Source organism: Piliocolobus tephrosceles, chromosome 6, assembly GCF_002776525.5.
Source record: "Piliocolobus tephrosceles isolate RC106 chromosome 6, ASM277652v3, whole genome shotgun sequence".
Taxonomy (NCBI): domain Eukaryota; kingdom Metazoa; phylum Chordata; class Mammalia; order Primates; family Cercopithecidae; genus Piliocolobus; species Piliocolobus tephrosceles.
The window spans coordinates 2,480,116-2,506,990 of record NC_045439.1 but is presented as its reverse complement, the minus strand read 5'-3'; the positions used below and the strand labels follow the sequence as shown (position 1 = coordinate 2,506,990).

The 26,875-nt window shown below is 42.3% G+C and overlaps 1 protein-coding gene across 11 annotated transcripts in view; it reads left to right on the top strand.

Annotated features, from left to right (window-relative positions):
• The window catches only part of MARK3 (microtubule affinity regulating kinase 3), a 115,371-nt gene that overhangs the window by 10,215 nt on the left and 78,281 nt on the right, over positions 1-26,875 (top strand). For 6 of the 11 annotated variants that reach the window (XM_023205687.1, XM_023205686.1, XM_023205684.1 and 3 more), the window contains exon 2: positions 10,792-10,983. The exons of 1 other annotated variant lie outside the window; for it this stretch is intronic. In XM_023205687.1, coding sequence (XP_023061455.1) covers positions 10,792-10,983 — 192 coding nt within the window. Of the gene's footprint in view, positions 1-10,791; positions 10,984-25,634; positions 25,737-26,875 lie in introns of those variants that run through there. 4 more of the 11 variants (XM_023205694.1, XM_023205690.1, XM_023205695.2 and 1 more) reach the window with 3 other exon arrangements.

The window sequence follows — 26,875 nt, the reverse complement described above, 5'->3', positions numbered from 1 at the left end:
GATAAAGATTCTAAAGAGGTAGAATGGACCTCATAAGATATGGAGCAAAAAAGAAGGAACAACATATACAAGGAGAAATTAGAATTTAGAGTTATAGACTGGAATTTGAAACTGGTCTTGAGATGTAAGTAACTGTGGACAAATAAATTCACTTGCCTATGCCTCATGCTTTTTTTTTTTTTTTAATCAAAAGAGAATAACATCATCTCAAGTTTTTTCTTGGTGTTTTTGTTTGTTTGCTTGGATTTTTATGACTTTTCACTTTCTCAGTCTCCTCTGTGGTCAGATTCATCAGGCATTCTGTCACTTTCATCTCTGTCAGGCTGGCCTTGTGTTCTAGCTGTCTGTTCTGCTGCATAGTTGTCATCCTGAGATCTCCCTTCACCCGTATCCTAGGGATTCCCTTTGCCTTTCCTGTTGGATCCTATTTTCTTCCCTTTGGTTCACTCCCAGGTTTCATTGCAGCAGTTCCTCCAGTGATTTTCTGAGAAAGTTGCTGGGAAGTAAATTTTTAAAATCCTTTCATATCTGCAAACATCTTTATTCTGTTCTCATACTTGATTGCTATTTTGGCTGCATATAGAATTCTAGACTGAATATCCTTTTTCTTCAGAATTTTGTTTTTTGTCTTATATAGCATCTGACACTCTGATTTGGAGAGAGAGAATGCTATTTTGAGTCTTGCTTATTTTTCTGCGTTTATTTAAGGCTGATTGGAAGTTTTGTGCATTTGGATGGATCTTGAATACAACAGTGGGGCACACTGTTACTTCTTTGTGGAGCTCTTGATACTAGTATATTTTGTCTTATCACTTGGCCTGGGCAAGCACAGAATGCCCATGTTCCCGGGAGCTGAGTCAGGGGAGAGGGCAGAGGGAAAGGTCTGTGGCTTTCTGCTTTCTCTACTTGTTTTCAATGTCCCTCCCCTCAGTTGTGCCCTGTGTCCCCAAGCCCTGAGACTTTCCATTTTGCCCTTTCTAAAGAACCTCCGATTTTTTGCCAGAGTGGGAGAGGAGACCCAGGGGGTCTGTTATTTAACAGACTGACAGATCTTCTTGTTTCAGGCTTACTTCACTCACACTTCTAGAGATACTTGGTACCACCAGTTCCTGAACCTTTTAAGGGTTCTATAATACAAATCAGGATTTTCCAATATCTCTATAGCTGGCTTAGGATTAATCTTTCCTTCTTTTTTAGTTTCCAAAAGTATGTCTGTCATCACTTCTGTTTTCTTTGTCTTGTGGCTTTTTTCCTTATGCCTTATATTTTTTTCCTTTACTTTCATTTTAATGGAGTTTGGAGAGGGAGGGGAGGTAAATGCAGCCATGATTTATAACCAGACATGGATTAGGTATTTACATATGTCAATACGTGTCTTTAAAATTTAGCTGGTACTTGTTATTATAAATAACAAACTAAGATTGATAGGCTTCTTGAAAATTTGGCAGTAAATTTGGCTAATGGTGGGTTGTTATAGTAGAGTAGCATTTCCCCCTTTCCCCCAAGCTTTCTTACCTCTTCTTGGACGGTGCCTGGCCTGAGATGACCCTCATCTCTTGAAAGAATTCTCCTACTTCCCCTTTGAAGACTCCATCCCTTCACATCTTGGGGTACCTTTTTTCCTTCTTCTCACCCAAATGTGATCATGTCCTTTGGGTACCTAGAGCTACAGTATCCAGCACAGTAGCAACTAGCCACACGCAGGGCTGCCAAGCACTTGAAAAGTGGTTAGTCTGAATTGAGGTGTTCCGTAAGTGTGAAAGATAAACCAGGCTTCAAAGACAGTATTTCAAAAATAGGATGCAAAGCCTTTTTATATTATGCATTGAAATATTGGGGGATATATTGAATTAAACAAAATGGTATTTAAATTAATTTAACATATTAAATATGTTTCTTTTTACATTTTTCAATGGTGCTACTAGAAAATTGAAAATTATATATGTATGTCACATTATACACCTATTGGACAGCATTAGAGTATTCACTCTGATTTTCTCATGGGGCAGGAATTGCCCCTTGTTTCAGTTACTATTCCCCTGTTAGCGCCCCATGTGTATTGAGTGCCTTGAAGGTTTGACACCAGTTTTCTATTTCTTTTATTCCCTGATAATGCCTAGTTGACTAGCTGAAAATTACTGAATCAACTTTTCTTTTTTCTTTTTTTTGAGACGGAATCTCACTCTGTCGCCCAGATTGGAGTGCAGTGATGCGATCCCGGCTCACCGCAACCTCCACATCCCAGGTTCAAGCGATTCTCCTGCCTCAGCCTTCTGAGTAGCTGGGTCTACAGGTGCCCGCCACCACGCCTGGCTAATTTTTGTATTTTTAGTAGAGATGGGGTTTCACCATATTGGCCAGGCTGATCTTGAACTCCTCACCTTGTGATCCGCCTGCCTTGGCCTCCTAAAGTGCTGGGATTACAGGCGTGAGCCACCACACCCGGCCTAAATCAACATTTTTTTAGCTACAACTTGTGCCTTACAAGTTTTTTTTTTTTTTTTTTTTTTGAGACGGAGTCTCACTCTGTCGCCCAGGCTGGAGTGCAGTGGCCGGATCTCAGCTCACTGCAAGCTTCACCTCCCGGGTTCACATCATTCTCCTGCCTCAGCCTCCCAAGTAGCTGGGACTACAGGCGCCCGCCACCTCGCCCGGCTAGTTTTTTTTTTTTTTGTATTTTTTAGTAGAGATGGGGTTTCACCAGGTTAGCCAGGATGGTCTCGATCTCCTGACCTCGTGATCCGCCCGTCTCGGCCTCCCAAAGTGCTGGGATTACAGGCTTGAGCCACCGCGCCCAGCCACAAGTTTTTTATTCTAAGGATTAGAAAAGTAAATTATTTTTCACCATATTACATTAGTTCACCTACTATATCAGTAACAATTATTTTATTCAAAAGTGAAACAGATTTTACTGTATTTATGGGACAATAACAGTTCCCCCTTCCTATTCCTATTCTTAGATGCTTTCTCATAAATTCAGCTGTGAAGAGTCACATTATCTTTGGTCCATGTGAGACCATCTTCTTGTTTTATCTATTCCTGTTAATCCCCATATGTCATTTCTCTTACCCTCCATCCCATGTTACTGTTTTAATGTGTTTAGTATGTATATGTGTTCTTACATAGTTTATTTTGGTATGTTTGTTACTTTATGTAAATATTGCATATGTCTCATCTGTACACTTAATATATTGCATCTAACTCCTGAATAGCAGTGAGATATATGCACCTACAACATTTTACCAGTCTGCATGCCAGAGGTGCACATGTTAATTTTCTCCAACTCTGTCACCACAAAAAAAAATGCTTCAACATCTTCATGCATGTCACCTTATGGAGCAATGTAAGAGTTTCTTTGGGACGTATAGTTTGGAATGGACTTGCTGGGTCACAGGAAATGTCAGATTGTTCTTCTAGATGGCTGTTTCCATCAGTAGTGCACCACAGTTTTTGTATTCCCGTTTCTCTGCCCACATTTCAGAGCTTTCTAATTTTTCCCTATCTAACAGGCCTAATGTGATACTACATTGTGGTTTTAACTTGTATTTCTCTATGATTTTTAGAATCTCTTTATACATTCCTTGGCTTTGGGTGCATTCTTGTTTTTTGGGGGGGTTGGTGATTTTTGTCAAATCAAGGACAGACATCCCACATCCCATTCTAATCCTAGTTTGCTATAGGAGTTTTGTGGGAGCTTTCTGGTAGAGACAGGGTCTTGCTATGTTTGCCCAGACGGGTCTCAAACTCCTGGGTTTAAGCAAGTCTCTTGCCTCAGCCTCTGAAGGTGCTGGGATTACAGACATTAGTCACCTTGCCTGGCCAACAGTTTTTACATTATAAATTGTTCAGTCTTATCAAATCCTTTTTCTATGTTGAATGAAATAATTGCCTAGCTACTTTCAAAAGTGAAACGTGACTTTGTGAATATCTCTAAAGTACAAAATACTTGGAGGACAGCCATTTATTGTCATAATTTGGCTTTGTAGTTTGTTTTTGTTTTTATTTTTTAACATTGTTGGAAACCCTGCCTATGTGTTAAGGAGGTGGCTTGTTGTTTAAGAAATAGAGTGTAAGGGCACACTTGTGTTTTACAGAAGGGACCAATTTCTGTTCAGGAAGATTGGAAACATAGTGTAAAGTTGTTGCTGTTTTAAACTTGTAAACCTGATTTCTTCCCATGGGAGGTACTTAAGTAGTAAGCCTCTCAAGTTTCAGGTTGGTTCTCTGCCTGGTAGATTAAACGGCCAAATTTCTATTGTGAAGCCATATTGATGTTAAAATAATTTTTACGGACTTCCTGCCGGCAAGGATTTTTTTAAAAAGATTTTTTAAATGTGTCTTTTATGTTTTAATTTGTTTTCTGATTATACAGTGATTTACAATCCATGGTTCTTTTTTATGTGGGCAAAATTAAGAACTAACATGTAAAACAAAATGGAGCACATTCCCATTTTTCTTATTGCTTTGCATTGATGTGGCCCCTATGTTAGTAGTGCTTTGGCTGATAGTCACAAAGACCTAACTAACACAGTGCCCTAAACAAACAGGGGTTTGTTTTTCTCCAAAAAGAAATCTGGAGGTATGCAGCGTCTAGCTTTGGATCAGCAGTTCAGTAATATTGGAGTTGGTGGTTTTTTAAAATAGTTTGTCTTTTCTCTCATGTTTGAGACCCTGTAGCTGCAGGATAACATTTTACAGCTACAGCTACATGGTTGCATTCAAGGAAGGAGGAAGGAACTGTACTGGCAACTCTGTCCCCACCCTCCCCACCCTCCTTTTTTTATTTGAGATGAAGTTTCTGTTGCTCAGGCTAGAGTGCAGTGGCGGGATCTCAGCTCACTGCAACCCTCACCTCCCTTGTTCAAGCGATTCTCATGCCTCAGCCTCCGAGTAGCTGGGATTACAGGCATGTGCCACCACACCTGGCTAATTTTTGTACTTTTAGTAGAGACAGCGTTTCACCATTTTGGCCATGCTGGTCTTGAACTCCTGACCTCAGGTGATCTGCCAGCCTTGGCTTCTCAAAGTGCTGGGATTACAGGTGTGAGCCACAGTGCCTGGCCTCCCCTTTTATGATAAACAAAGGCGTTACTAACCCCTAGCCCCTATTACATTGTAACCTAGTAGACTTTAACTAATGAGAACTGGCCAGAACTAAGCCAGATGACTATCTCTAGCTGCAGAGAAGTTTGGGAAAACAAGTATTTGGCCATGTGGTCTCCCTAAACACAGGTTCAACTTCTTGAGGAAAGAAATCTCACGTCTGTGGCTGTATTCTGCATTATTTTCAGTAGCAGTGTACATATTCTAGTTTTCATGGTGGATGAAGTGGTACCAGCTCAGTTCCACAGGAGGGAGAAGAATCAGGACTCATTTAATCCATAAGAATAAAACTCAGCAGCTTTTGAGTACCCATTATGTGCATAGTCTGCCATGAAATATTATAAAGTAGCCCAGGCATGGTGGCTTACACCTGTAATATCAGCACTTTGGGAGACCAAGGCAGGAGGATTGCTTGAGGCCAGAGTTTGAGACCCGCCTGGGCAACATAATGAGATCTTATCTCTACAAAAAATTAAAACATCAGCCATGTGTGGTGCCTGCACCTGTAGTCCCAGCTACTAGGGAGGCTGAGGTGGGATGACCCCTTGGGTCCAGGAGTTCGAGGCTGCAGTGAGGTACGATCGATCACACTACTGCCCTCCAGCCTGGGCCAACAGAATGAGACCCTGTCTAAAAAAAAAAAAAGGCCGGGCACTGTGGCTCAAGCCTGTAATCCCAGCACTTTGGGAGGCCGAGACGGGCGGATCACGAGGTCAGGAGATTGAGACCATCGTGGCTAACACGGTGAAACCCCGTCTCTACTAAAAAATACAAAAAACTAGCCGGGCGAGGTGGCAGGCGCCTGTAGTCCCAGCTACTCGGGAGGCTGAGGCAGGAGAATGGCGTAAACCCGGGAGGAGGAGCTTGCCGTGAGCTGAGATCCAGCCACTGCGCTCCAGCCTGGGTGACAGAGCGAGACTCCGTCTCAAAAAAAAAAAAAAAAATCAAGTGGTTATCAAATAATTATATAAAATTTGTGTGTGTGTGTGTATACAGGTTGTTTATTGACTCCTTAGGAAGAAAAAAATACGTATATGAAATAACACTACAAGAATTCAGAATTATTTGTTTAAATGTTTAAAGTTGGTATTGAGTGCTGTGGTATAAGTATAGGGAACTTTTTCTTAGGGTCAGTAGTGGATTCTTGGGAAAATACAATGAAGGCCAAATGGAAGCAAAAGACTAATTTGCTTCTGTTTCAAGGGAACATTTTAAAAGTTAACTCTTAAATTTTTTAATTTAAGAACTTTGTCAGGAAACATTGAATTAAATATATTAAGTTTAACCCTAACAAGCATCAGATCTGTCAGTCTGTTGTGTGAGGAAATACAAGTTTCTTTCTGCTTTCTGTTATGACTGTTGATGTGCATGAGCATGTTTTAGGTTAGGCTGGGTTATGCTGTGGTAATACATGCCACCAAAATCCTCATGATTTAACACAATAAAAAACTTTTGCTCACACCAAGTCTACTTGAGGGCTCATTGGCTCCATGGAAACTGATCTCCATGTCCAGGCCGGTTTGGTCTTGTGGCCATCCATTTCAGGGCAAAGCTTAGGGTCAGGAGAGTAAAACACAGGGCTGGAGAGTTAAGCACGGGTAACTAAATGCTTCAGCATGGGAATGGCATTCATTTTCACTCACAGGAGGTGTTCAGCCTAGTCACATGGCTGTCTATGCCTAACCTCAAGGGAAGGGAGTGCAGTCCTCCAGGAACTCAGATGTAAAAAAGCCAGTGTGGTGAATAATAGTATTGTCTACAAAAAAAAAGTAGCATAATAGAGTGAGATACAAGCAGAGTACATTGGGATCCCAGTAAGGAGAAGTAAGAAGTTCTGATGAGATGCAGGGAGAGTCATAGAAGGCTTCATGAAGATGGTGACAGATGATACAAACACAATAGAATTAGTAGGTTTTCCTTAGGTATGAAGAGAAGAAAGGACATTCAAATGGAGGGAACCACACTGACTGAGTCAAAGCTAGAGTATACTGGATGATGTAGTGGGAGAGGAAGAAGAGATGAGTGGGCCTTGAATTCGTTTAACATTCAGCAAAAATGTATTGCATATCTACCATGTGTTTAACATTCAGCAAAAAAATATTGCATATCTACCATGTGTTAGGCACTGTTTCAGGTTTGGGTAATATCTGATAATGAACAGAACACAAAAAGTCTGTCCTTGTGAAGGTGACATCGCTAGTGGATGAAGTGCTGAGGAGTTAGTATTTTATTACAAGCACGTTGGTGAGTAAGCAAAGATAGGAACATTGGATGCCTATGAATCTTAAGATTTTCCTGGCTGAGCACTGTGGTTCATGCCTATAATCCCAGGACTTTGGGAGGCCAAGGTGGGTAGATCACTTAAGGTCAGGAGTTCGATACCAGCCTAGCCAACATAGTGAAACCCTGTCTCTACTAAAAATACAAAAATTAACCGGGTATGGTGGTATGCCCCTGTAGTCCCAGCTACTCGTGAGGCTGAGGCAGGAGAATTGCTTGAATCTGGAAGGTGGAGGTTGCAGTGAGCCAAGATCGTGCCATTGCACTCCATCCAGCCTGGTGACAGAGTGAGACTCCATCTCAAAAAAAAAAAAACAAGATTTTTCTAATATTTCTATTTTACATTAAATAGAAAGCAGTTGGTTTGCATGAAAATTATTATTTCACCAATTTGCCTCATTATAGAAAACACACACGTCAAAGTCAAAACATAGAGATAAATCTCTGAAGTTAAAATATTTTATTTGGGACGCAAGAATTGCAATTTGGGGCACACACACAGACCACAGGGTGGTCTTCAGTATGTATGAAGAGCAAAGTAAAGGATGGAGGTTTTATAAAGAGAAGTGTTATGTATTTTGAAAGACAGGTCTTTGGCACTAGTAAAGTTTTGGGGAGGTGGCAAGCCCTGATTGGTGAGGGACAGTGGTGGGTAATACTGGTCTTAGAGTCAGCAATAAGTTTTTTCAGTAGCCATTAGATAAACTGGTTTCAGGTTACAATAGGCAGTTTCAGCAGTCAGGCTTACAGAGAATTACAATCTTGGAGCAATGTTATAATTCCCCACCCCCACCCTGCCCCCATCCCCTGGCCCTCAACTCTGATTTAGTTGAGTATGAATAGAATGACCCAATTAGTATGATCCGCTTTCACACATGAAAGTTGAATTTATGAAACATATAAATTTGAAAATGAATGTTTACATTGCAAAAGCTTTTTTAATGAAAATTTTGGCCAGTAGTTTAATTTCAATGAATATATTTTCTTTGCACAGATAGTAAAACCACTTGATACATACTTCATGGGGACATGGACTGCTTTATGCACTGCCTTTTCCCACACCTTAAATAGTGCCGGGTGTGTGTGTGTGCGTGTGTGTGTGTGTGTGTAGCTCACTCAGTAAATATTCAATGAATGAATGAAGAAATTCAGAAGATAAAAAAGAGAAATTTCCCTTATTTTTAACTTTTTGAACACTATAGCGGTTAGCATTTATATCATTTATTCAGCCATTCTAATATTTATTGAGTACCAGTTTTGTACCAACTGCTATTATAAGATATAAGGAATAATAAATTCCTGTTTTTGAGGCCGGGCGCGGTGGCTCAAGCCTGTAATCCCAGCACTTTGGGAGGCCGAGACGGGCGGATCACGAGGTCAGGAGATCGAGACCATCCTGGCGAACACGGTGAAACCCCGTCTCTACTAAAAAATATACAAAAAACTAGCCGGGCGAGGTGGCGGGCGCCTGTAGTCCCAGCTACTCGGGAGGCTGAGGCAGGAGAATGGCGAGAACCCGGGAGGCGGAGCTTGCAGTGAGCTGAGATCTGGCCACTGCACTCCAGCCTGGGCGACAGAGCAAGACTCCGTCTCAAAAAAAAAAAAAAATAAAATAAAATAAAATAAATTCCTGTTTTTGTTTTCATGAAACTTAAATTCTAGTGTAATTAAAATCATGTAGAAATAAACATAAACATGGTCACCCAGCTTCTTTTAAAACTAGACTGCAGGCCGGGCGGGGTGGCTCATGCCTATAATCCCAGCACTTTGGGAGACCAAGGTGGGCGGATCACGAGGTCAAGAGATCGAGACCATCCTGGCAAACACGGTGAAACCTCGTCTCTATTAAAAATACAAAAAATTAGCCGGGCATGGTGGCAGGCGCCTGTTGTCCCAGCTACTTGGGAGGCTGAGGCAGGAGAATGGCGTGAACCTGGGAGGCGGAGCTTGCAGTGAGCCGAGATCGCGCCACTGCACTCTAGTCTGGGTGACAGGGCGAGACTCCGTCTCAAAAAAAAAAAAAAAAAAAAAAAAAACTAGACTGCAATTAGAATAGCATGCATCTTGTGCACAACAAAAGCTACCTGTTTTTGTATTAAAGCCTTAGTGTCAAAGCTTTATTATCATTTTAGTCTTTTCTTTTATCAACTCCATATTTATAAATGGACTATTTTCCCAAAGTTCTAATATGGAAATTAGAATAATTTTTGTTACAGGAACAATGTTTACAAGTTGCCTACATTTGTAGCGAGGTTATAAAAAGCCTGTTTTATCTAAAATAGACATTTGCAGTAAAAACATAGAAATTGTTGTTGAGATGCTGTATTATGTGATAGTTGAGTAAAATATACAAGAACCTATCCCCAAACCTGGTATGTGAATGTAAAAATATTAGAGAAATAGTGAAGAAGTAGATGGAGATTAATGTGGAAATTCTGAAAAGGACATCTTTTGAGAAATTCAGAGGTAGATGGCAGAAGTTTTAAAGCTTACTTTCACTTTAAAACACCTGAGTTTCATTTTCTTTGACTTGAGTGTATTACAAAGCAGTTTATTAGTTAAATTAGGCTTGTTTTGATTTATAGGTACATAGAGAAAGACAGGATATTTTGCTGGATAAAAAGTTGGAAAAGAGAAGCATATAAAGGGGGTACAAAGTGTCTGTGAGTGCGTATGGAACGAGAAGCCTCCCTCGGGCAGGAGTTAGCAGCCACAATGGGGAAGGGATTAGGACATCCAATCCTTTGTGTGTGGGGCCAAGGGAGCAGTAGTAGCAGGATGCCTGTGCATACAGCTGTGTTCACAGTGTGTACACAGAAGTGTAATTCTCAGGCCTGAATATTTCATAGGGTAGAGACATATTGAGTACTTTATTCATCTATTCAACAATGGCCATCTATTAAGGGCCACACAATCTAGCTATTTCTGTAAAGCACATTGTTTTGAATTATGTTAGCAGTGTAGTGTAGAAGGAAATTGGGAATTCAGATTCTCTATAGATTTCCCCCTGAACAGTTATGTGGCTGTACCCTTATCTGGTGAATGGTGACATTAGCTTTTCCCCTGCTGCACGGGCTGTAGTGAGGCGCAGGTGTGCAGGTGCACTTACTAGCATATGGAAAAGTTAAGCACTGTATAACCCGAAGGCAGCCCTTTTACTCCTGTTATATATGGCAGCCACGTACGCAAAATATCTAATTTATTCCTGAACACCCAGTTGAACTTCAACACTTGGTATTTTTTGTCTCAGAATTCTCATTTTCCTCAAATTTATATTACGTGGTTAAATTCCTTTGAAGTGCTAGATACTTAAAGTAGGAATGTTGTTTCTTCAACTAGAAGCTCTTAGAACTTGGCAAGCACTCTGTGTTCTCTCGTTTCCTTATCTTTGTGTATACTGTATTGCAGCACACGTCACATGGAGATGGGCGTCAAGAAGTTACCTCTCGTACCAGCCGCTCAGGAGCTCGGTGTAGAAACTCTATAGCTTCCTGTGCAGACGAACAACCTCACATCGGAAACTACAGACTTTTGAAAACAATCGGCAAGGGGAATTTTGCAAAAGTAAAATTGGCAAGACATATCCTTACAGGCAGAGAGGTAAATACCAGTTATGCTTATTTCTGTTATGACAGTTGCTCTGTTTATATCTATGTAAGAGAGAGAAAAGAATATAGATATATTTGGCCTTATTTCTAAGCTAAGTGAGCTATTTATTTGTTTTGTTTTTATTTGTTTATTTATTTATTTTTGAGATGGAGTCTTGCTCTGTCGCCCAGGCTGGAGTGCAGTGGCGCAATCTCAGCTCACTGTAAGCTCCGCCTCCTGGGTTCACGCCATTCTCCTGCCTCAGCCTCCTGAGTAGCTGGGACTACAGGCGTCTGCCACCACACTGGGCTAATTTTTTGTATTTTTAGTAGAGACGGGGTTTCACCGTGTTAGCCAGGATGGTCTCGATCTCCTGAACTCGTTTTTTTGTTTTTGTTTTTGTTTTTGTTTTTTTGAGACAGAGTCTCACTCTGTCACCTAGGCTGGAGTGCAGTGATACGATCTTGGCTCACTGCAACCTCCGCCTCCCAGGTTCAAGTGATTCTCTTGCCTCAGCCTCCTGAATATCTGGGATTACAGGCACACACCACCACGCCAGGCTAATTTTTTTTTTTTTTTTTTTTGGATTTTTAGTAGAAACGGGGTTTCACCATGTTGGTCAGGCTGGTCTCGAACTCCTGACCTCATGATCCGCCCGCCTTGGTCTCCCAAAGTGCTGGGATTACAGGCATGAGCCACTGCGCCCGGCCTATTTTGTTTTAAGACAGGGCCATACCCTGTCACCCGGGCTGGAGTGCAGTGGTGCAATCATGGCTCTCTATAGCCTTGACCTCCTGGGGTCAGGCGATTCTCCCACCTCAGCCTCCCGAGTAGCTGAGACTACAGGCATGCACTGCCACACGCGGCTAATTTTTTAAAAATTTTTTTGTAGAGACAGGGTTCTTACCATGTTGTCCAGGCTAGTCTTGAACTTCTGAGCTCAAGCAGTCCTCCTCCCTCGACCTCCCCGAGTGTTGGGATTACAGGCATGAGCCACCATGCCTGACTAATTAAGCTGTTTCCTTTTTTTTGGTGGTGGGAGGGTGGGGGTTGGGATGGAGTCTTGCGCTGTAGCCCAGGCCTGGAGTACAGTGACATGGTCTCAGCTCACTGCACCCTCCATCTCCCAGGTTCAAGCGATTCTCTTGACTCAGCCTCCTGAGTAGCTGGGATTACAGGCGCACACCACCACACCAGGCTGAATTTTTTTTTTATTTTTATTTTTATTTTTAGTAGAAACGGGATTTCACCATGTTGGTCAGCCTGGTCTTGAACTCCTGACCTCGTGATCTGCCCGTCTCGGCCTCCCAAAGTGCCATGATTACAGGCATGAGCCACTGCTCCCGGCTTATTTTATTTTCAAGACAGGGCCTTGCCCTGCCACCTGGGCTGGAGTGCAGTAACGCAGTCATGGCTCACTGTAGCCTTGACCTCCTGACCTCAGGTGATCCGCCAGCCTCAGCCTCCCAAAGCGCTGGAATTATAGGCATGAGCCCCCAAGCCTAGCCTAATTAAGCTTTCTCAAAAGAACATGAAACATATATTAGGTGTCTGGGAGTTTTTTGTTTGTTTTTTTGTTTGTTTGTTTTTTGTTTTTGAGATGGAATCTCGCTCTGTCACCCAGGCAGGAGTGCCGTGGTGCAGTCTTGGCTCACTGCCAGCTCCATCTCCTGGGTTCACGCTATTGTCCTGCCTCAGCCTCCTGAGTAGCTGGGACTACAGGCGTCTGCCACCACACTGGGCTAATTTTTTGTATTTTTAGTAGAGACGGGGTTTCACCGTGTTAGCCAGGATGGTCTCGATCTCCTCATCTCATGATCTGCCTGCCTCGGCCTCCCAAAGTGCTAGGATTACAGGCGTGAACCACTGCGCCGGTCTGGGAGTTCTTTTGCTTTCCCATTACTTTAAATGCTGGAAATATCATAGAGGGTTTAAATAATCTTTACCTTTAAAAATAGGTAATGTTTTGTTCTTTTTCAGTATCAAATATCTGCCACCACAGTAAAAATTGTCTTTAACTTCAGGAATACACCTAATTTGTATGAGCTGATGTTACTTGCTAATCAATAGTATTGTCAATATTTACAAATTTATCTTCAAGAATTTTCTTAATTTACTTTTCGCATAGCGTACGTTTAGTCAGTTATTGTGTAGGAAGGCACATACTTTCCTAACCTTAGTGAAATGACTTTGCTAGGCCCTATTCCTGTTAATCAAAAAATACATGCATTAAAACCACAAAACTAACTCCCTCCTATTGTTCTATTTGTATGGTACAGAGCCTGTTTTGCTGCTTTTTTTTTTTTTTTTTTTTTTTTTTTTTTGAGACGGAGTCTTGCTCTGTTGCCAGGCTGGAGTGCAATGTTGTGATCTCAGCTCACTGCAACCTCCGCTCCTGGGTTCAAGCAGTTCTCCTGCCTCAGCCTGCTGAGTAGCTGGGACTACAGGTGTGTGCCACCATGCCCATCTAATTTTTGTATTTTTAGTGGAGACAGGGCTTCACCATGTTGGCCAGGATGGTCTGAACCTCTTGACCTAGTGATCTGCCCACCTCAGCCTCCCCAAATGCTGGGATTACAGGTGTGAGCTAGCATGCCCAACCTTTGATATAGTTTCTTGCATTTAAGTCTTTGCGCCTATTGTTTCCTGTACCTGAAGTACTCTTTACTCTTCTGTTTAGGGAACATTTCTGAGACATAATCATTGACAAATACCCTTTCCCCAGGCATGGGATTCCATAAAAATCCCGATACTCCCCTTATACAGCACAATTTACATTGTATTGGAATTGCTCGTTTGTCTGTCCCCTGCTCTAGTCTGCAGGCTATCTCCAGTCTGTAGCGGAAGATGACAGAACTTAACACAGTGCTTCGAGCCTGTTAGGTACTTAATAAATATATGTTAAATGAATGTAATAATACTGTTTTTTGGCGGGGGGCGGGTGGCAACAGAATCTCACTCTGTTGCACAGGCTGGAATGCAGTGGCATGATCTTGACTTACTGCAACCTCCTGCCTCCTGGGTTCAAGCTATTCTCCTGCCTTAGTCTCCCGAGTAGCTGGGATTTCAGGCACCTGCCACCACACCCAACTGATTTTTTGTATTTTTAGTAGAGAGGGGGTTTCACCATGTTGGCCAGGCTGGTCTCAAACTCCTGACGTCAGGTGATCCACCCACCTTGGCCTCCCAGAGTGCTGGGATTACAGGTGTGAGTCACCATGACTGGCCTGAATGTAGTAATACTTGATGGAAGCTTTTAAAGCAAATACTCTCCCTGTGCAGGACCCTCCTGATAGATGTGCCAAGACTGTGACACATATGGCGTAGCATTCATGCCTGCAGCCCACCAGGACTGAGGCTGCAAGAGCGTGAGCCCCGGATCCGTCATCTGTCAGCAAGCATCCTCTATTTGAAGCAGTGTGACCCGTAAATATTCTCATTTCCTGTGTGTGCTGAGACTTGGAAAAGATTGGGAAGCACTGGACTATGCTAACTGGAATTTTAAAAGACTGTTGCCAGAAATTTGCGTCTTGACGGTTCATCAATTTTAGTGATAAAATCCTTGTGGATTTTTAGTTAAGACTCCTTGTTGTTGAGCTGCCGTAGACTGCTTTTGAAATCTGTAAACAGCCTGTGTGGGCGGAGCTGTCCTTGTTGTCCTTGATTAAAGCTTTCTTGAGATAAGGAACCAGACCTCTGAGTTTCTTAGTTCCCACCAGTTCCAGGTGGCTACTTGCCAGCTTCCTTATGTGGGCAGAGATGGTGGGCTAAGAGAGCATTGGGACAGACACACCCTCTCCCATTTACCTTACCTAACTAACATTGTCTGGAATCTGGCCTGTGGTGTTTACTTCTAGTAGGTTCTTTCTCTAGAAATGCTTGAATATGACTAGCAGAGTGGTTTAATGTAAAAATTTTCTCAGTTTTTTTAAAACTTTGAACAAGTTCTCACTCATAGGTGGGAGTTGAACAGTGAGAACACGTGGACACAGGGAGGGGAGCATCACACACCAGGACCTGTCAGTGGGTGAGGGGCAAGGGGAGGGATAGCATTAGTAGAAATACCTAATGTAGATGATGGGTTGATGGGTGCAGCGAACCACCATGGCACATGTATACCTGTGTAACAAACCTGCACGTTCTGACATGTATCCCAGAACTTAAAAAAAAAGAAAAAACTTTTGAACAAAATCGTTTTACTCTTTTTTTTCTTTTTGCCTATTGTAGATATGACATAAAATGTAAACATTATAGAAATTAATTATGTAGAAAGTAAGTTCCTTGAAATTTGTCTCTTCAAAGACAATCACTTTCAGCAGTTTGGTATATATTCCCAGAGTTTTCTATATAAACATTAACTTTAAAAAAAATTTAACAAAAAGGGACTAATATGGGACATGATGATAGGTTTTTTTTACTTAGTAATGTACCTTGACCGTGTCTGGGTCTTAGTACTCATAGATCTGACATCTTAGTTTAAAGGCAGCATAGCCTCCCTGGGTATGGTGGTGCCATAGTTTATTTCCTGTCAGTGGGCATTAGGGTTGTTTCTAAGTTTTTGTTGTTACGAATGGATCTGCAGTGGACATTCTTTAGCATTGTGTGTCCTTGTTAAGTGTTTCTGTAGGATAATTCCTAGAAATGGAAGTCCTAGGTCTAAGTGGATGAATATTTGACATTGTAATAGATACTACTAAATTGGTTTTGAATAAAAAGTGATGTACCTACTTTATTATCCTACCAAAATGAATGAGTGTTCATTTTCCTACATGCTTCTACACTGTAGATAATTTTTGTCTATCTGAATGTCTTACTCTGTTTTTGCTGCTGTAACACAATACCAGAGACTAGGTAATTTATAAAGATAAGAAATTTATTTCTTACAGTTGTGGAGGCTGGGAAGTCCAAGATCCAGGGGCTGCATCTGGCCAGGGCCTTCTTGATACATGAAGGGCGTGATGGGAGGGCAAAGGGTGGGGAGCAGCGGGGAGGGAAGAGAAGAGGAGGAGAAAGGAAGAAAAGAGGGCAGAGCCCTTGCAGTCTGATTGCCTCTCCAGGGCTCCATGTCTTAGTACTGCTGCAATAGCAATTACATTTCAACATGAGTTTGGAAGGGGATATTCATTCAAACCATAGCACATATGGACAAAAAAAGGGTGTAGAAAAAGCCAGAAGTTGCTTTTTCCCTTTTCACAACTTAGATTTATGATCTTTTTATATATTTTTGTCATTCATAATTTCTTTTTGAAGCAAGTTCCCTGGCCCCCCACAGTAGCTCATGCCTGTATTCCTAGTGCTTTGGGAGGCCAAGGCAAGAGGATCACTTGAGCCCAGAAGTACAAGGCTGCATTGCGCTATGATTGTGCCACTGTACTCCAGCCTGGGCAACAGAGGGCACTCTCTAAAATAAATAAAAATAAAACAAGTTTCCTGTTTATATCCTTTATTCATTTTTCTTTTTTTTAATCTTAGTGAAGTTAAACCCTTTATGTTTCAGTCATCTGTCTGATATGTCTGTTAATATAGGTTTTGAATATCTTTCCCTAGATTGCTTCTTTTAACTGTTTATGATGTCTTGTTTGAGGGAAGTTTTTAAGTATTTTTGTGGCAAAATCATTTAATCTTCTTCTTTATTACATTTGGGTTTCATGTCTTCGTGAAGATTTGTCCCATGACTTAAGAAACAGTTTTGTAGGCCAGGCACAGTGGCTCTTGCTTGTAATCCCAGCACTTTGGGGGGCCGAGGTGGGTGGAGCACCAGGTCAGGAGATCGAGGCCATCCTGGCTAACACGGTGAAACCCTGTCTCTTCTAGAAATACAAAAAATTAGCCGGGCGTGGTGGCGGGCGTCTGTAGTCCCAGCTACTCCGGAGGTTAAGGCAGGAGAATGGTGTGAACCCAGGAGGTGGAGCTTGCAGTGTGCCGAGATCACGCTACTGCACTCCAGCCTGGTTGTGGTGAGCCAGTACTTTAGCTGAGTACTTTTAGCTGAGTACAGTTAGCTGAGTACTTTTCTCAGCTAACATCTTTATTTTTGTCAGTGTTCTCTTGCCCTGTGATGGGAATGTGATGTATCTTGCCTGTTGAAGAACTAAAACCTCTGAAGAAAACCCAGAGGGTTACGGGAAGAGTGGCATTGATGATTTGGGGACTTAATTCATTCTGAGTCAGTATAAGTTAAAGGGTTATTATGTATTATGTTGAGAGTTTTAACTGCTGTCCTTGGGGTTAGAACAGAGATGTAGAATTACATAGTGAAAAGAATTTTCTAAAAGAAGGGAATAGGGACAATCTGTATCATGCATTTAAGCCACAAGGATGTTGTGAACATAAAAGATACTCATGAAGGCTGTGCGCGGTGGCTCATGCCTGTAATCCCAGCACTTTGGGAGGCCGAGGTGGGCCGATCACAAGGTCAAGAGATCGAGTCCTGAGGTCAGGAGTTCAAGACCAACCTGACCAATATGATGAAACCCCGTCTCTACTAAAAATACAAAAATTAGCCGGGTGTGGTGACGCACGCCTGTAGTCCCAGCTACTTGGGAGTCTGAGGCAGGAGAATCACTTGAATCAGTGGTGCTATCGAGATGTTGGAATAGGTGAGGGGATGGTGGAGGCATTGGCCTTTGGATAACACGGACAGTTCTTCTATAGAAATGGAGGAAAGCAGGCCAGGCGCATCACGCCTATAATCCCTGCACTTTGGGAGGTTGAGGCAGGTGGATCACCTGAGGTCAGGAGTTCAAGACCAGCTTAGCCAACATGGTGAAACCCCATCTCTACTAAAAATACAAAAAATTAGCTGGGCGAGGTGGCATGCACCTAATTATAATCCCAGCTATTCAGGAAGCTGAGGTAGACGAATTGCTTGAACCCGGGAGGTGGAGGTTGTGGTGAGCCTAGATCGCACCACTGCACTACAGCCTGGGCAACAAGAGCAAAACTCTGTCTCAAAAAATAAAGAAAGAAAATAAAGAAATAGGAGGAAAGCAGAGGGTGCTGGCATCAGTACAGGTGAGAGGATCCTTATGGTAGGAGGAGCTTGTAGAAATTCTCTGCTGAGTGCAAACTATTTTTTCAATAAAGTGGAAAGCAAACTGATCTGCTAAGATGAGGAGATATATTAGACATGTGAGTAGGTTAAAATAATTGTCAGATAAGCAGGAGAGTCAATGGACTAGAGAAATGTAGTAGAATTGCCAGGCAGCCTTAAGGCTTCCCTGAGGTTGGTGACCAAGGATTTAAAGTGGGAAGAATCAGCATGGTGGTGCGTTACTCTCCAGCCACATTCAGTTGCCCAGCTGCAGGCATGGCATTTGCAGAGATTGGGGTTTTGCCACATTAGTATAGTGAAAGGACAAAGGAGCATTGATATGGAGCCCCCCAGGGAGTGACCACAATGAAATTAGGGATACAATTAGGAAGTAAGAACTTGAGGAAGACTGACCCTATGAAGGGGTGGGGTCAGTGGATTACAGATCCTGGTAAGTTCCAACAGTTATTGGAATACTAGATTGAGTGAGCAGGAAGGTAGGAGAAGTTAGTTAAAGAATGAGAAGCTCAAACTTGGATCATGAAAGGTTTTCAGATATTGGTAATGTCAGAGACTGGAGTATAACTATGTAAGTAGCTTAAGTATGTAACATTTTTTTTCTTTCTGGAAGTTTATCCTTGGTTTTTAGAAATTACCCATTGAGGTGCCAAGGGTTAGTCTTCATTCGTTGTGCTTGGTGCTCATTGGACCCTTTTAATATATAGATTTTTGTCTTTTAGTTCTGGAAAATTGTCTTTTTTAACTTAAAAATCTTCATTCTGGAATCCTCAAGCAGAGACTGGAGTGCTTGAAAAGAGCCTCAAAATCTGTCTTCTATCTCTGTGTTTTTACTTTCTGGGAGATATTTTTAACTTCATCTTCCATTCTTTCTGTTAAAAATGTGTGTGTGGGCTAGGTGCAGTAACTCATGCCTGTAATCTCAGCATTTTGGGAGGCTAAGGCGGGAGGATCACTTGAGATCAGGAGTTTGAGACCAGCCTGGCCAACATGGTGAAACCCTGCCTCTACTAAAAATCCAAAAAAATTAGCCAGGCATAGTGGCACGAGCCTGTAATCCCAGCTACTCAGGAAGCTGAGGCAGGAGAATCGCTTGAACCCAGGAGGCGGAGGTTGCCGTGAGCCAAGATCACGCCACTGCACTCCAGCCTAGGTGACAGAGCGAGACTCTGTCTCAAAAAAAAAAAGAAAAAAGGTGTGTGTGTGTCTCCTCTCCCCAACTCACTCTTTGATCATTTTCATCTGTTTGTTACTGTTTTTACAGCATGTAGCTCTTGGCTTTTTTTTTTTTTGTTTAACTTTTTTATAAAGTAGATTTTCGTTCCCTGCATTGTTTCTCTTTCTTTCTGGGGTTCTTTCTTGTTACCTGTCTTTCATGTAGAGACTTTCTCTGGTAGTCTGTTAGCCTCTGGTTGTCAGTACCTAATGTGGAGCCCTAAGTGTCTGATCACAAGCTGTGTTTGTATGAATAGGACATGTTTGACCACAGAGCTTTCCTATTGGGAGTTGTCTGGTGCTTTTATTGAAGACCAGATATTTGTGTCCTTAGATTTCTGAGAGCATTCAGTTTCTCTAGGTAAGAACCTTCTCTTCTGCCTGGGAGGAACAGATGATCCCACCCCTCAATCACTGAGTCCTCCCCCTCCTGCCTTTTCATCTGATGCTTCACTCCTGCCCTCTGCTAGGCCTGTTGAAACCCCATTTCTTCATCCTGGGGTGTGTGAAACTTCCTGAGACTTTGCATAAATGGTTGTATGTTTAGTCACGAGTTTGTTGGTGAAGACTATGTTAACTTTACAGAAAGTTTGGAGAATAGAGAAGAAAAAAACCCCCACAATCCTAATATTCTGAATACCATTTTCGTTTTTGTGTATTTTCCATATACATGTTTTTTCAACATATATTTGATTATAATTTTGTATCTTGTTTTTTCCACCCTTGAAATTTTATCCAAAGCAGTTTTCTATGTTGCCACTAATCGTCATAATTGTTCGTTTCAGTGGTTATGTACAATGCCATTGATGAGAACAGCAGTTCTCAAACTTTTCTGTCTCAGAACTTCTTTAAACTGAAAATTGAGGCCGGGCGTGGTGACTCAACGCCTGTAATCCCAGCACTTTTTGGGAGGCCGAGAAAGGTGGATCATGAGGTCAGGAGATCGAGACCATCCTGGCTAACACGGTGAAACCCCATCTCTACTAAAAATACAAAAACAAAATTAGCCGGGCGAGGTGGCGGGCGCCTGTAGTCCCAGCTACCAGGAGGCTAAGGCAGGAGAATGGCATGAACCTGGGAGGCGGAGCTTGCAGTGAGCCAAGATTGTGCCACTGTACTTCAGCCTGGGTGACAGAGCGAGACCCTGTTTCGTAAATAAATAAATAAATAAATAAATAAATAAATAAATAAATAAATAAATGGAAAATTGAGAATTCCCCAAAGCTTTTCTTTATTAGGGTTATATGTATTGATAGCTGCTGAATTAGAAGTTATTACTTAGGAACTTAAAATATATATTAATTCATTAAAAATAATCCTATTACATGGTAATGTAAGTAACATATTTTTATGAAAAACAACTATTTTCCAAAGCAAATTATTGAGAAGAGTGACATTGTTTAAGTTTTTTGCAAACCCCTTTAATGTCTGGCCTAATAGAAGTTAGCTGGGTTCCTGAGTCTGCTCTGCATTCACACTATTTCAATATGTTGTTTTGGTTGAAGTGTGTGAAGAAATGTAGCTACAGAAAGAAGGGAGTATATTAATACCCTTTTCAGGTGATTGTGGATATCATTCTTTGACATTATACCAAAACTCAGCAAGTAGTTTCTTGGGGGTGGGTAGACAGTGGTGAATTGGATTTTTATTCAAAACAGCTGTAGTCACTGACAAAAAAATGTTAAAACCCAGAATGATTTGCTTCAATTAAAAATTAATTATATCCCGGCCGGGCGCGGTGGCTCAAGCCTGTAATCCCAGCACTTTGGGAGGCCGAGACAGGTGGATCACGAGGTCAGGAGATCAAGACCATCCTAGTCTACACGGTGAAACCCCGTCTCTACTAAAAATACAAAAAAAAAACTAGCCGGGCGAGATGGAGGGCGCCTGTAGTCCCAGCTACTCGGGAGGCTGAGGCAGGAGAATGGCGTGAACCCGGGAGGCGGAGCTTGTAGTGAGCCGAGATCGGGCCACTGCACTCCAGCCTGGGCGACAGAGCGAGACTCCGTCTCAAAAAAAAAAAAAAAAAAAATTAATTATATCCCAAGAGCAGGGGTCCACCAGGTTGTCTGAGGGAAGGGGTGAACTGGCCCAGGTCGGAAATGGAGCAGGTCAAAATTCCCCTGCTGATCAGGGCGATGGGGATTGGGATCAGGATTGCTCCTGTGAATAGCCACTGCCTGCAGAACATAGCGAGATCCTGTCTCTTAAGAAAAAGAAACAAACTTTTGGAAACAAGCAGACAAGAGTGAAAGAAAGCCTTGGTGTAAGATATAATTTACATTTTCTATATAAGATATAGACTACATATATAACTAAAAAAGCATAAAAACAGCATGCTTTTAGTACAACCTGGAGGTATAGTTAATGTGCATTAAAAAAGCTCCATATAAACCTAATCCCTATATATAAAAAGTCACTTAATTCCACAGTTTTGAACATTTTGTTTTTCTTTTTGAGATAGGGTCTTGCTCTGTCGCCCAGTCTGGAGTGCAGTGGTGCAATCTCACCTCACTGCAGCTCTCTACCTCCTGAGCCCAAGCAATCCTTCCACCTCGGCCTTCTGAGTAGCTGGGACCAGAGGTGTGTGCCATCACATCTGGCTGATTTTTTGTATTTTCTTTAGAGACAAAGCATCCCGATGTTGCTCAGGCTGGTCTTGAACTCCTGGGCTAAAGTGATCCTTCCACCTGGGCCTCCCAAAGTGCTGGGATTAAAGGGATGAGCCACCACACCTGGCCAACACTTTGTGTGTGTGTGTGTGTGTGTGTGTGTGTGTGTGTGTGTGTGTGTGTGGTAAAATACATGGAACATGAAAGTTATAATGTTAACCTTTTTTTAAGTGTGTAGTTCAGTGACATCAAGTATATGTACATTTGTTGGGCAACCATCACCACTCTTCATTTCCAGGCAGATAGTTAATACTAATTTTTTTGTGGTTTCTATATTTGCAAATTTACCTGTTCGATAAAATTTATTTGTAACCTTAAAATCAGTACAGTGCTTTGGTAATCCTTTTTGGACATATGCAGAATGGTGAAAAATATGCACATCCCTAGCTGAGATTCAATAAGGAGACACTTTGCTTTCTTTTTTTTTTTTTTTTTTTTTGAGACAGAGTCTCGCTCTGTCGCCCAGGCTGGAGTGCAGTGAGTGGCTGGATCTCAGCTCACTGCAAGCTCCGCCTCCCGGGTCTACGCCATTCTCCTGCCTTAGCCTCCCGAGTAGCTGGGACTACAGGCACCCGCCACCTCGCCTGGCTAGTTTTTTGTATTTTTTTTAGTAGAGACGGGTTTTCACCGTGTTAGCCAGGATGGTCTCGATCTCCTGACCTCGTGATCCGCCCGTCTCGGCCTCCCAAAGTGCTGGGATTATAGGCTTGAGCCACCGCGCCCGGCCCACTTTGCTTTCTTATTTCAGTCTTTATGCTGTAAACCAGTGTCCTTTTTGTGATCTATTTAATGCCATTTTTTTTTTCGTTTTTGTACTTTTTGTTGATGATTTTGCTATTTAAAATGGGCCCCAATCTTAGTGCTAAAGTGCTGTCTAGTCTTCCTAATGCATACTTGTGTGAAACTTACCTGACACATGCGTTTTCTTTATGATGGCCTTGCCATGGATAAAACTTAGACAGTTGAGTTTTTCCTTGCACTGTGCATGGCTATGATGCTTTACAAAGAAGATGCATGTGTTAGAAGTTTCACTCAGTGCGTTACAGTGCTGTGGCTGTGAATTCAGTGTTAACCAATCATATATAGTAAAGAAGGTGTTCTTAAACAGACACAAACATAAAACAAACTTACGTATTGATCAGTTGATGCAAAATGTTGTGACCAGAGGCTTGCAGAAACCTAACCCACTAGAAGCAATGATTTAGTAATCACCAATTCGGTGAGCACAGTAACTTCATAGAATGAACAACGAGAATTGACTGTAGCTCCTCTTTTGAAAGAAGAGGCTTAATTATGGAGAAAGACATCAGGAAAAATCACAGGCTTTCCTCATTTGTGTAATTTTTCATTCTGTTCCTGTCTTCAAGAGTGGAGCCCTAAGAAGAAAACTGAGAACTCCCAGTAAATAGGTAACGAGTGCCTGGCTTAGCCCATAGACGCCAGAGGAACATTGGCCTTTACACTGGGACATTCCACACACATAACACAGAGTTGTTTTCTGTGGACAGTTGAGTTTTTCCTTTTCCAAGCATATTCTAGTGTTGGCTTTCTGTGCCCTACTACGTGTGCCACTGTACTGCTGTCAGATTTTTATCTCCCAGAAATTCTTTGAAGTCACTTGTCTTCTGGTGACACCCCTTCCCTTCTCTTGGCCATTCTTTGTCATTTGGTCTTTGTTCCTCAGTTGGGCCTATCAGGTGGCAGGAGAGAGAAATGCATGTGATCAGTATGCCATCTTTAACCAGTGTCCTCATTATGGTTATGAAAATAAGTTTTCATGTAATTATTTTTATTCAAGTTACATATTACACACAGTTTAAAGAGTCAAGACTTGTTACAAAGCAGTCCCCTAGACTCACCTGTTTCCTTGTCTCCCAAGATGGCCACTTTTAATCTGTTAAAGTGATTCTTTAGTCTTTTAAATGATTCTTTCATACTTTATAACATCCTTGTAGTCTTACTTGTTTTTCAGGTTTAGGCGTTATCTATTGACATTTTATTTAAAGTCATCATTGACTTTAAAAAACACAAAAACTCTTTACTGAAATGTAAATGTTGGGTGCAATGGCTCATGCCTATGAATCCCAGCACTTTGGGAGGCCGAGGCAGTTGGATTACCTGAAGTCAGGAGTTCGAGACCAGCCTGACCAATATGGTGAAACCCTGTCTCTACTAAAAATACAAAAATTAGCTGGGCGTGGTGTGTGTGCCTGTGTGCCTGTAGTCCCAGCTACTCGAGAGGCTGAGACAGGAGAATTGCTTGAACCCAGGAGGCGGAGGTTGCAGTGAGTTGAGATCGCACCGCTGCATTCCAGCCTGGGACAGAGCGAGACTCCATTTCAAAAAAAAAAAAAAAACAAAAAAGGTTTACATCTTGATGAATTATCACAAAGTAAGCACATTTGAATAACCATGAGCCAGGCAAAAAATATACTGTGACCCACACCCTAGAAGCTTCCCTTTGGCCTCCTTCAGATCCCTTCACTACCCCACCTCTTCAGGTGAACCACTGTGCCACCTTTAATACCATAGGTTTTGTCTGTCCTTTTAACATTGTACTAGTAGAATGTTAGAGTATATTAATAATAATGTATTGTTTTGTGTCTGTTTCTTTTACTCTATTTCATGCTTGTGATATTCTTCCATGTTGAGGTTTTCATTTGTAACCAACTGTTGTAGTTGTTTGACTTGGTCTCCATTTGCTATGGATTGAATTGTATGCCTCAGAATTCTTACGTGTGAGCCCTAACCCCCAGTGTGACTGTATTTGGTAATAGAGTCTTTATAGAAGGTTAAGTGAAGTTGTAAGTATGAACCCTGATTGATAGGATTCGTGTTATTACATGAAGAGACACCAGAGAGGTAGCTTTCTCCACCACGTGAGAACACAGGGGAGAGGGTGGCCGTCAGCAAGCCAGGAAGAAGGTCCCCTCAGAACTGTGAGAAAATAAATTACTGTTAAGTCCCACAGTGTGTGGTATTTTGGTTATGGCATCCCAAGCTGACTAATACATCATTCTTCAGGCCACTCTGTCCCCCTAAAGGACTTGGAGTCTTTTTTTTTTTTTTGCCGCCTCTTTTAGTGGCTGTGAATACTGTAACACTTTCAGAAGCAGGATGTTAGGATCTTTTGACCGTTAGTGAACCAACAGAAAGTGGAAGGTAAGGATTTTTCTCCAGTGAGTGTTTGCTGTGGATCTGTTGGGAGAAGCCCTTCTCATGTATGAGCTGTCCCTATCCCTATTTTGTAATTTTCCACTTTCCTGCTGGCATCAGAGTGAATGTAAATGGAATTTCCCAGAAATTTCCACAGCAAGTGGCTTTCTCACTTAGTGAGCCCCCTTGGTGTCTGTTGTGTCTCCCTTTACCCAACCCCACAGTCACTGGAATGAAGGGGTGGTTTTCTCTCCAGTCTGTACCTTTCTGAGGCGCTGCAATCGAGTATGCCCCAGTTACTACTCCTTTTGGTGACCCCAAGGTTTCAGCTTTGCCTGAGCTCTCCAGGCTCCAGCTCTGGGCCAGGGTGATTTTGGTGGCGTCATCCCAGCAGGGAGCTAAGAGGAGGAAGAGATTAGGAACTCCCGCTCAGGCTTCTTTGCTACACATACACGTGTCACATCAAATGATGATGTTTCACTCTGGGGACGTGGATGCTTTTGATAAAATGACTTTTCTATAGTTTGGTTAAGCTGAATGAAACATTTGAGCTCCTGTTTTTGTTTCAGATGCTATCGAATAGCTGTATCTGAAGATAAACGTGTGTAAGAACAGAATCAGGCCGGGCAAGATGGCTCATGCCTGTAATTCCAGCACTTTGGGAGGCCGAGGTGGGCACATCACCTAAGGTCGGGAGTTCAAGACCAGCCTGGCCAACATGGCGAAACCCTGTCTCTACTAAAAAAAAATACAAAAATTAGCTGGGCATAGTGGCATGTGCCCATAATCCCAGCTACTTAGGGGAGGCCAAGGCAAGAGAATCGCTTGAACCCAGGAGGCGGAGGTTGCAGTGAGCCAAGATGGTGCCACTGCGCTATAGCCTGGGCAACAGAGTGAGACCCTGTCTCAAGGGAAAAAAAAAAAACAGAATCAGAATCTTTGGAATAGTGACCAGATGCCATGGCTCACGCCTATAATCCTAGCATTTCGGGAGGCTGAGGTGGGCAGATCTCTTGAGTCCAGGAGTTTGAGACCAGCCTGGGTAAAATAAGGAGACCTCATTTCTACAGAAAAATTAGCTGGACGTGGTGGCACGTGCCTGTAGTTCTATCTACTCAAGAGGCTGAGGTGGGAGGATCACCTGAGCCTGGGGAAGTTGAGGCTGCAGTGAACCGTGATCATGTCACTGCACTCCAACCTGGACAACAGAGTGAGACCTCATCTCAAAAAAAAAAAAAAAGAAAGAAAGAAAGAAAAAAAAATCTTTAGAATAGGAGGAGGATATTGAGCAGGACCCTGAGAAACTAGTGATTAAGAGTCCAGGTGTGAAAATAGAAACCAGGTCTCAGGAGCTCAGAGAGAAGAACCGGAAAGACAGCATCTTTGATGGATTTGGCCATGAGGAGGAGGAGGAATAAAACAGAATGGAGGCCAGAAAAGAGTATGTATGTCTAAGGGTTTATTTGGAATTGGGAGATCCAGGTATACCATGTAAAATTGCTTATGAAGGTAAAGTTTGAAGAAAATTCATTCCACTTTGATCTATATAATTTTTAAAACCGCCGGGCGCGGTGGCTCAAGCCTGTAATCCCAGCACTTTGGGAGGCCGAGACTGGCGGATCACGAGGTCAGGAGATGGAGACCATCCTGGCTAACACAGTGAAACCCCGTCTCTACTAAAAAATACAAAAAACTAGCCAGGCGAGGTGGCGGGCGCCTGTAGTCCCAGCTACTCAGGAGGCTGAGGCAGGAGAATGGCGTAAACCCGGGAGGCGGAGCTTGCAGTGAGCTGAGATCCAGCCACTGCACT